Below are 10,808 nucleotides of genomic sequence, written 5' to 3'. Positions count from 1 at the left end.
GTTTTAAGAGAACACATATTTTGTTGTGAAAGTAAATCTTCCTTTTACATGACGTTGTAAATAAATGGAACTTTAATTAAGTAGAAGATTCCTAATTGAGCAGACTTATTACCTCAGCAGCGGAATTGGATGAAGACATTGAGTTTCCTCATTTCCGACTATTTTGCTCCTTTGGCCTCCCTTTCTTAGGTTGTTTCTTCTTCTTCCCCTCCCCTTCTAAATACTCTGATGGCAAGGCCAGGGTCTTGAGATTTAGGGAAACGTTTCATATGAAACTATATCTAAAGAGGCAAAACAAATTAATGATTGAAGAGGTAAAATCTAGGAATATAATATTCTTCAAATACAATTATCTATGGAAATTAAGATATGACTCAAGGAATGATCCATAATTGTATTGTTAAAAGTGAACTATAACATAGCATTTAGTATATGGGTAGTTCCTTCGAGTTTGGCTTGAAGCATTCAATTACATTTATGCGTCCCAATTTCAGTTTTAACCAACTACACTAAATGCCATATATCTACTAAATTTTATTTTGGGTCCTATTTTGGTATGTCAGACTCACTGCTTATTATTTTCTTTTCTTTGCAGCTCCGAGGCAGAAATTGTGCAAGATATATTTAATCAATTGAATTATACATTCTCAATAGCTCCCAATAGACTAGTTGGAATAAATTCCCGAGCTGAGAAGTTGAAGTCACTTTTAGCTAGAGAGCCAAATGATGTTCGCATTATAGGAATTTGGGGTATGGGAGGAATGGGTAAAACAACTCTAGCAAGAGTTGTTTATGAAATGGTTTCCTATCAATTTCAAGCTTGTAGTTTTATTCGTAATATTAGGGAGAAATCTAAGAAGGATGGTTTACCTAGGTTACAAAAAGAGCTTTTGGAAAAGGTTTTGATGGGCAAAGATATGAAAATACAAGATGTTGATGACGGAGTTCATATAATCAAGAATAGGTTACGTGAAAAAAAGATTCTTCTTGTTCTTGATGACGTATATAATTCATACCAATTGGAGAAGTTAGCTGGGAAGAATTGGTTTGGTCCAGGTAGTAGAGTTCTCATAACAACAAGAAATAGGAGTTTGTTGGAGGGACTTGAAGTAAATGAAATATATGAGATTGAAGCATTGAATTATAATGAAGCTCTTCAACTTTTTAGTTTGAAAGCTTTTAAAAAAGACCAGCCTGACATTGATTATGTGCAGCTATCCCAAGCTTTTGTATATTATTCTCATGGCCTTCCTTTAGCCCTTGAGATTTTGGGTTCCTCTTTGTTTAAAAAAAGAAAAGATGCATGGAAAAGTTTATTAGACAAGCTAAAAAAATATCCTAATGAAGAAATTAGCAATGTGCTTCAATGGAGCTATGATGGACTAGAAGAAACAGAGAAGAAAATTTTCTTGAATATTGCATGTTTCTTTAATCACAAGAATCCAGATACTATCAAAGAAATATTAGAATACCTTGAGCTTATCCCTGAAAATGGATTCAGTGTTCTAATTGATAAATCTATCATCAAAGTGTGTGAAAATCATTTGTGGATGCATGATTTATTACAAGAAATGGGTTGGGATATAGTTCGAAAACAGTCCCCTGAAGACCCTGGGAAGCGTAGCAGATTGTGGTTGTATGAAGATATTGATGATGTGCTAACAAATAACACTGTAAGTGGTTATTGAAACAACCTAAGCATGTACCTCATTATGTAATTCAACAACATAGTGTAACGAGTAGTTATGGTAATCATACATTTTGCAATCCACTAATCCCTTTTGTTTATGATTATTAGGGAACAGATGAAGTTCAAGCCATGGTCCTAGAGTTATCCTCTACAGAAGATGTGGATTGGCATCCTGAAGCCTTCTCAAAGATGCAAAATCTAAAATTGCTCATAATTGATAGCGTTCGCTTAAAGCATGATCTCAAACGTCTTCCTAATAACTTAAGATTTCTTGATTGGAGGAAGTACTCTTCAAAATCTTTGCCATCAAGTTTTGAGTCAACTAAGCTTGTTAAACTTTGCATGAAGTGCAGCTACATCGAACGACTTTGGGAAGGAACAAAGGTAATTTAGGAACCCTTATACTTCTTCTTTTTGAAGTATCATTAAACTAAAAGACTTTGTAAAAGTTAATTGTCTCATGTCTTTCATTTTCTTTTGACAGTATTTTAGGAATTTGAAATTCATCGATTTGAACAAGTCTCAAAAACTTATTGAAACCCCAGACTTCAGCAAAGTCCCAGCTCTTGCAAAATTGGATCTTGAAGATTGTACAAATTTATGTACAGTTCATCCATCAATCAGCTTTCTTGAAAGCCTTATTATTCTTAATCTAAAAGGTTGCAAAAACCTTATAAATCTTCCAGAAAATTTTGCAATGAAGTCTCTTGATATTCTCACCTTTTCTGGTTGCTCAAAATTACGAAGAATTCCAGAGTTTGGGGAAAACATGGAACGTGTATCAGAGCTTTACTTGGATGGCACTGCCATTACAAACTTACCCACATCAATTGGGAATTTGACTGGTCTTGCTTCATTGACTGTAAGAGATTGCAAAAATCTTATGTCTCTTCCTCACACCTTTTTCAATATGAAGTCGCTTGAAAATCTTGATCTTTCTGGATGCACAAAGCTTAAAGAACAACTGGAGAAGTTGGGGATGGCTGAAAGTGTAGAGGAGCTTGATGTTAGTGGACCTGATACAACGCTTATGCCTTCTCGCAATGCTGTCTTCGAATTTTTTTATCTAATTTTTCGTGCATTAATGCTGAGAAATTTCTATCCAATGCAATTGGTATTGAATTCTGTATCAGGTTTGACTTCTTTGACCAAATTGGATCTAAGGGATTGCAATCTCAATGTAGTCCCAAATGGTATCTGTTCTTTATCCTCTTTAAAATATTTAGATCTAAGTGGAAATAATTTTAATTGCCTTCCGAATAGCATCGCTCGACTACCTCGTCTGAGATTTTTGTGGGTGGAGAAGTGCACGAGTCTTCGATCATTGCCAAAGCTTCCATTAAATATTGGTTATATTAATGGATATGGTTGTACCTCACTGGAAACAGTACCAGATGATCTATGGGAACCAAATTCTTCAGTTGAGCGAAGACTCTATCTTTCAAATTGCAGTAATCTGGCTAACAATCAACTGAATCAAGTCTTCATGGACATGTTTTTGGCAGGGATAAGAAAACACTTTCATGTCCCTCTCTCTGTTTTCCACTCTTTCTGTGTCTTCTTTCCCTCGTTCAGGTCCAAACATCAGGTTTTAAAACTTCCCAGATTTCCAGGTGATGTTTTTGTTTACATGCCTCATATATATGACATTATTATTCCTGGAAGTGAAATTCCGAAGTGGTTTAGCCATAAAAGTATGGGGAGGTTTCTGGAAATAAATGAATCTTCTCAATTGGGTAACGAGTTGGTGGGGATTGCAGTTTGCGTTGTATTTTGTTCTCGTCAGGGCACACTTTCCTGTTGGTTGAAAGCCAATGGAAAAGAAATGTCTTCTGCTCCAGGGATTTGCAATATTGATGCTCTATCAGATCATACTTGGCTTCTTTATTTGCAACCTAAATTCTACCATGAGAAAGAGAGAGAATCATTGAGAGAATGTGATGAGAATGGATGTAGTCAGTTTAGCATTTCTATTATTGGTGCTGGTGTGAAGAAATGTGGGTTGCGTATGGTATACAAAAGAGACATAGAAGATCTCAACCGAACTATGTCTCAGAGTAGCAACAACAACAGCACTCCTGAGGGCTCGGTTGTTTTAAACGATTTCACGGTGTTAGTGAAAAATAATAACAAACCCTTGACTGAAGGTTTGGATGATTTCACCTTGATAGTGGAGAGTGAAGGGATCACAGAACTTATGACCCAGGGTGAGGAGCTCAGTACTTGGGACTGTTCTCTCTCAATCTTTTTAGATTGCTCTCTACACTCAATCCATGTGCGATGTGTCTAATCCTTCTTTTTTTTTTTTTTTTTTCCAGGCTTAGCACTTGCTGCAAGTAATGGACACCCGGCTTTCGCAACAACTTGTCCAGAATTTCAAGAGTATAAGGAGTGCAGGCACCCAACAAATGATTCGCAGGAATCCAGTGAAGGTTGATTGACTTTGAAAATGGGTTCAAAATCTCCATAAGTCAATGAATCCAAATTAATTCCTATTTTTTCTCTTGATAACCTGGAAGTCAATTAATCTTATTTTTTTTCGGTTGCTGCATTTTTTTATTTTTATGCTTTCCTTTGACATATACGTACTTTTGTTTGAATTTATTTTAGATTCTAAATACTTATTAGCACCATGGAAGATTGTTGAACTTATTGCCTTTTTTCTTAATCAATTTTTTTCTCTTAATTATCCGCAAGTCACTGTTTTCCTTCATAATTAAAGTTTTGTTGGTAGCTGCATTTTTTTCCCCTTTCCTTTGGACACATTAATTTAATTAATTTTAACTTCAAAATATAATTTTGCTAGCTGTGCTTTAGCTTCATTATTGGTACTTATTACAACTCTCATTTGGTCTGATTCCTTGGTCATATAACAGAGTTGGACTCAAATAACACATTCTACTAAACCTAGCTAATGTAATATGCATATTATTAAATCTTATTAGGGATTGGAACAATTGGTGAAAGAATCACCACCCATTCTTGAAGCTACTTGTTTAATCGAAAAACAAAAATTAAAAATAAAATAAATAGTTTTATAAAATGAGCAATGATTAGGGTAATTTTTGATCAGTTATTTGAGTTGGCTGCCCCCTTGATGTAGGACTGTTGGACTTGTTCATGAGGAGAAACCGTCACAGTCCATTGTATGCTTCTGATTTTTGCTCTATCCAATAGATTGCAAGGTAAAATCTGCACTCTTATTGCCTTTAGTTCATCGATTTAAACTTTTTCAAAGTGCAAAAGCAATAAATGAATGCCACTGCAAAACATTATAATTGCAATTAATTAAATTTGTCGAGGCATATTATATATGTGAACTCATGTATAGATCAGATCACAATCAGAATAATTAGTCAAGCAAGACATAGCATCTAGCTTCCTCATTGAAGGTTTTCTAAAGTTGTGTGCTAACCTTCAACCAAAAAAATAGTTTTTTTTTTTTTTTGATAAAGAGACTGGCTGATTTTTCTATTGCTATGAAATTTTCATTATTCTAATGTAAGATAGCAATCATGAAGTTATTAAAATGATTTATATTAGCATGTTTGAGGACATTGTTATTGTAATTCTCATAATACAACAAACTCTACAATCAAGTGGCAGTCAGTGAATGTTAAAAAAACTCAAACATTTGGAGTTTGATTATAGCTTACTTGTTTTTATGAGGAATTAAGGTGGATATGCAAAATCTCCTCATTGACCAAATCATTCAACCTAGTTCTTGATATATCCAAATAATGCCAATATTGTTCATAATTGAAAGATCCACAGGTCAACTGAAAAAAGGATTTGCATCAGCATAAGTTATGTTTTTGGTAATTTGCTTAAGCTATCATCGTTAGGAACCTAAGCTTGTACCGTTATGTAAATAGATGTGTGATAACCAATTAAATAAAAAGCTCTCACAGGAGACAATCTTCAAAGCTAATAGCATTTAGTTTCAATTTATCTTCACCAAAACAGTGTTATGAATGACTATATATTGCTTGATTATTAGACATGCTGTGATGGTTCAGTGATTTACCATAATTGAATATTGAATGGTAAGTAGTACTAAATGGCCTTAGCCATGTGCTGCTTTTATTCTACAATGTAAGGAGATCATGATTCACGTCACTGACCTATGTAATGCTTCTGTACAAGCATTGGTGAGACCTTATTTCAATCCCACTTAAAAGTAACATCTTTTTTCTCTACCTTTTGTTACTGGGTTTTACAAATATATAAGATTAATGATTTAAAAATCTTTTAATATGAAGCAGCTGTTTAATTATGTAAGTTTATACCATAAGACTTTTGTGCTTTTGCCCCTTGATGTACTTGAAAGGTTTTCCACCTTTTTAAAATTTCCACTCTGAATCAAATTGTTAACTGAAAGTTGTCCATACCCACTTCAGATTGTGACCAGGCAAAAGCTGAAGCAAACCAAATGACCTATCTCTAACTTAATTAGGTTAGACCTTGTTAAAGAGACTTGACTAGAATTAGAATGAAGGACAGTAGAAGACATTAGAGAAACCTGAGCATACAACAAACTTGATTATATATTACTGACGATAACATCTGAGGCAAATTTGTCTTAACAGTACTCAGACTCAAGAAGTCAAGCAACTGTGTGGTTAGAAAAATGTAGAAGGTTGCCTGCTTAGAATGGTAAGCCCTCCTATTCTAGTTTCTATCATTGTTGTATTACATCTAGAAATTACATTTTCTCACATTTTTTTTACTTGGTTTGTTATTTAAGCTGAATGTATTAAATTTCACTGTCGAATGATGCTACACTTTGATAATCATTGTCATTCATTTTTGAAATTTTTAAATCTTTTATATAACATTTGGGGATTCCATTAGGGAAGTCAAAAGAATCTGCATCTCCTAATAGGTATTTAAAGTTATCTTTACACTTTGACATTGGAAACAGGACCTGGTTAGAGATTGATATTCTGCTGAAGTTGCTGCTCAATTTTTAGCCACCCCTATCTCAAGGTGAGGAGCTACTGATAAGCAGATATGGCCTCAATGTAACACATTGTCAATATAAGGTCAAAAATAAGCTATTATTGAACGTAGTGGGAACTCGGGATTCTCAACGGAGGGTCATAGCTCTTAGATGGAGACATCTGTGGGGATTAAAGCTTCCTTTGAAGTTAATAATTTTTGTGTGGAAGTTTTGGCATGAAGACTTACTTATTGACACAGAATAGTGAAATGAATCATGGTGAGTGATATTAAGTGTGTCTGATGCAATAAAAAAAGGAAAACTAGGATCATTTATTCCTGAAGTGCACTCTTGCTCGGGTTGTATTGTTTGGATTAGATTTGAGCCATAGATCTAAATTCATTTCCCCTTACTCTTTGAAGCAGTGGTTGGCTCAATGGATGGAGGATCCAAATTTTGAAAAAAATCAGGAATATGTGATGTTCTCTAGATTGATGTTTAAGGGTGCAGAACAGGCTGCTTAAGAAGTGCTAATGCTTTGTTTTGCAGGTATGCACAAGTCTCTAATGCACAACAGTCATATCAGAGTAACTGCAGGAAAGTACCAAGGGAAAATTGTCCAGTTGTGGAGGGTTGTAGGTGTGGGCCGTGTGGCTGACTATTGAGGGACACTAGCAGAGATGGAGGGTGGTTGTGGTTATATAACCAAATCCAGCGCTGACAGGCTGTTCTTGTTCTTCCATATGCAACCAAATGGCATGCAGCTAGATTAGATGCCCGGCTATACAGCTTGGTTTTTGCAGACTTGTTTCAATAATTTCTAGTGGAGGACCACTTTTGAGAAAAAGGCTCCTTGGCAACCTGCTATGATGATTGAAGACCTCAAGTGCATAAAATTTGGAGAACGCTAGTAGTTACATATGTTGTGCATAAGAGAGTCGCAGCAGATGTTGGGGCCCTGGCTACTCTTGCTTCAAAGTCTTATAAACATTTTTGGACTCCACTACGAGTCAACTCTTCTGACATTATGTATCAAAAAACCAAACTTAAAAAAAGAAAGAAAGAAAGAAGTAGAAGATGAAGATGAAGAAGTTATCTTTACACCTTTATGGTGTATTTATGCCTGTGGCACATGTCTGCATGCAATCATTAAAAGTGACAATTCCTTTTCCTCTGCAATTTATTAGTTATATTTTTCTTTTCTTTTCTTTCTTCTTTTCCTCCCATCATCTTCTTTACAGACATTTAGGAGTTTAGTAGAATATATATAATGTCAAGTTTGAATGGAAATGGGTGCTATCACTTGAATTTTGTCATCAGCGTGTAATTTTAATAGCAATGCTCTTTCATTATGCATGCTTTTACCATATGATTTTTGTGCTTTTGACATGCTTTTAAGGCCTCTTTCTAACTCTGTGACTCATTTGGTTGAAAAAGTATACTGGCTGTTGCATGCTAGGAATTGTAGAAACCAAGCGGGCATTGTCCGCATGTCTGTTATTGATCTTACTGACACAAGCTTAAGGGAGGACACTGAGCTTTGGAACCAGTTATGTAGGTTATACTCACCTTCTAAAATTATCCTCTTTATTTGGAGGATTTTATTTAATGCTCATCCTTTGAGGGCAGAATTGAGAAGACATATCAGGACTGAGGAATTGCGCCCATTGTGCCAAAGATAAACCATAGGCCATTATTTTTTTCCCTCGACATCTGCATCAATCTGGTTTGATCTGTCCCTTGATATTAATTTCATTCAACCTTACTCGATTCAGGCATGGATCAAGAGCTGGCAGAAGGGTATCAGGGGCAATTTAGAGAACATAAAGTACTTCTCAGTGTCTTTTGTCTCTTTTGTATGGTCTATGGATTTCTTGGAACAAGTTAACCATGAAGAGAGACTTTCTCTGCCACTAATCTTGTACTCTTTTCTTCTTGTGTAGTTTTTGATGGACCGACTTAGCCAGGGTGAAACCCATGATTTCCTAGAGTTTAAACTGTACTTCCTTGCTGTTGATGCAACTCTCTAATGCACCACCAAACCTCAGAACTAATTAAGAGTGACCATGCTGTTTTGTTCTATTCTCTGAAACTCAAAAAAAAAAAAAAAAAGTCAAACCTGACCAAAGTACCGAGTGAAATTCGACTTCTTAAATGTGGATACTTGCACAGAGCTCACAATCCCAAATTATAATAATAAAAAGTCACAATCCATCCAAAAAAAATCCATTTAGAAACAACCAGGAACTGCCCAACACTGCAAAAGGGTATATACTACTATTGACAAAGACATGAACTTTAAACAATTAATATCAAGTAATCAAGAAATAATGAATTGGGTAAGTGGTGATGGAGTGGAGCTGATAGAAGACAGAGACCTGGTAGTGGTAGAGAGAAACTAATAAAGTCCATGACTACGATTTTTTTTAAGGAGTGGAGTACGTAAGAGAAAATAAAACAAAGATCAAATATAATAGTAAAGGCAATTCCAATCACGAAACTTCCTACAATTTTCCTTAACTCTCCAACTTAATACTACTATGATAGTTTTCCTCTTCAATTATAGTGTCTCTATTTTTTTATTTCTCAAACCGAGCACACGGAAAGTTTTTTACCATTAATTGTTCAAGCCTACTCGCATCCTCAAGGTCCTCTCTGTTCTCTTGTGCAATGCTTTACGTGAATTCTCTGTTTTTCTTTTTAATTTATATTTTGCTTGTGTTTCAATTTCTATTGGATGTTGAGAAAGTAGATGGAAAGGGGAGCAACATAAAGATTTTATACTGGGTTTTGTGTTTCTCTTTTGTTAAATAAATTTCTGCAAAAATAATAATCATAATAACGGAAGTTAAAGAAATTTCAGTTTGCGATTTCTGGAAGGAGAGGGAGACTTGCACAGTGGCACATCCACTTTGTTTTTTCTTAAAAAAAAAAAAAAAATGTTGACTTCACTGAAAACAGAAGATTTGAATGGCCAGCTGTAAGGTTGAATTTATTCAACCATCTAATTGGCTTTATTCCGTGCCAAATTTGCTTGTAATTCAGCATTTAGTAACCCTGTATTTAGGTGGGTTTGTTGTAAGGGTAGTGAGTGAGATAGAGTGAAGATTGCTCAAGAGTGTGCAAGAAAATAGAGACTCACGGCTGGGACTCGCGGGTGACTCGCGGCTGCAAGCCGCCAGAAGCAGCACACGTGCCAAGCATGCTGGAAGATGAACAGTCATGCTAGCTGGAGCACTACAGGACAAAACAGGACAACTGGCCATACGGTTAACTCGCGACTGGATCTCGCGACTTAGTCAAGCCGCGAGCCACCCCTGTTTTGTAAAACCTGACGTTTCACATTCCTCTCCCACTCTAGTATAAATACCCCTTTTACCCACGATTGAAAGAGAGCTTCCAGAGAGAATTTTGAGAGAGAAACCCTAAAGAAAAACAAGATTGTTTCACCCACAATCTATACCTTAGAGTCTCTTCAAATTCCTCTACTCTCTTCCTCTCCATTGTCAAATCCTTGAGAGGCATTATACCAAACCTGGTTCTCACCATCATCATCACTGTGAGATAGTTGTTTGGATTTCTGGGAAGCAGTTAGGAAGGAACCAATCTTCATTGGTTGATGCTACGGTCTAGTAGCGGAATCCGGGAAGCTAGAAAAGAAAAAGGTTCGGCGCAACCTCGTTGGAGCAAAAAGCTTGGAGGGCTTAGGTGCACTGGGTAGATTAGGCTTGGAGGGTCTATTGCTGTCCTTGTATTCCAACTGTATTTTCTAGTGGATTGTTTACCGCTTGGAGGGCGGCGGAGAGGTTTTTCGCCGAGGACTTCGGTTTCCTCTTCGATAACACATCGCGTGTTGTCTTTGTGTTTGCATCTTCCTTCCTCTCTATCTTTGCCTTTTTATTATCTGCTGTGGTTTTATTTTGTTATGGCTTAGATAGTCTTTAACCAATTTCGTATTATAGCATGTGTTAAGTTTCCGAACACTAGTTGTTTGACATATTGCTTGTATTGGTTAAGTTGTAATTTGGGGGTCTAAACGTTCAAAGGTGTTTTGTACACGTTTTTGAACTTTCATTTGGTATCAGAGCGGGTACACTTGTTGTGGTTTTATTACCTAAGTGTGATCCTAGACGCCTGTGTTGTGATTGTTGTTTTGGAATATACCATGCTGAATTG

At 35.9% G+C, this 10,808-nt stretch overlaps 1 protein-coding gene across 4 annotated transcripts; it reads left to right on the top strand.

Annotated features, from left to right (window-relative positions):
- Window positions 1-601: 601 nt before the first annotated feature.
- Window positions 602-7,922, top strand: LOC126699914 (disease resistance protein RUN1-like). 4 transcript variants are annotated; one of them, XM_050397887.1, is made up of 8 exons: window positions 602-1,673; window positions 1,799-2,074; window positions 2,175-3,897; window positions 4,009-4,122; window positions 4,794-4,875; window positions 6,280-6,346; window positions 6,615-6,679; window positions 7,182-7,922. In XM_050397887.1, the coding sequence occupies exons 1-5, from the start codon at window positions 753-755 to the stop codon at window positions 4,865-4,867; spliced, it is 3,108 nt and encodes a 1,035-aa protein (XP_050253844.1). In that variant the 5' UTR covers window positions 602-752; the 3' UTR covers window positions 4,868-4,875; window positions 6,280-6,346; window positions 6,615-6,679; window positions 7,182-7,922. The 4 variants fall into 4 exon arrangements, with proteins under 4 accessions (XP_050253844.1, XP_050253843.1, XP_050253846.1 ...); XM_050397886.1 differs by having other exon boundaries at window positions 6,615-6,714; XM_050397889.1 differs by lacking the exon at window positions 6,280-6,346.
- Window positions 7,923-10,808: the final 2,886 nt, after the last annotated feature.

The sequence above is a fragment of the Quercus robur genome, chromosome 9, assembly GCF_932294415.1.
Source record: "Quercus robur chromosome 9, dhQueRobu3.1, whole genome shotgun sequence".
NCBI lineage: Eukaryota > Viridiplantae > Streptophyta > Magnoliopsida > Fagales > Fagaceae > Quercus > Quercus robur.
Note: the sequence above shows the minus strand (reverse complement) of the source record. Positions and strands in the feature narration are given on the sequence as shown.

What these genes read in the sequence shown, in the direction of transcription:
- LOC126699914 (XM_050397889.1), top strand. Translation starts at nt 753, where the DNA reads ATGGGAGGAATGGGTAAAACAACTCTAGCAAGAGTTGTTTATGAAATG. An exon ending in ATGTGCTAACAAATAACACT is followed by an intron (nt 1,674 to 1,798) that starts GTAAGTGGTTAT and finishes TATGATTATTAG; the next exon opens with GGAACAGATGAAGTTCAAGC. An exon ending in TTCGCAGGAATCCAGTGAAG is followed by an intron (nt 4,123 to 4,793) that starts GTTGATTGACTT and finishes CCCTTGATGTAG; the next exon opens with GACTGTTGGACTTGTTCATG.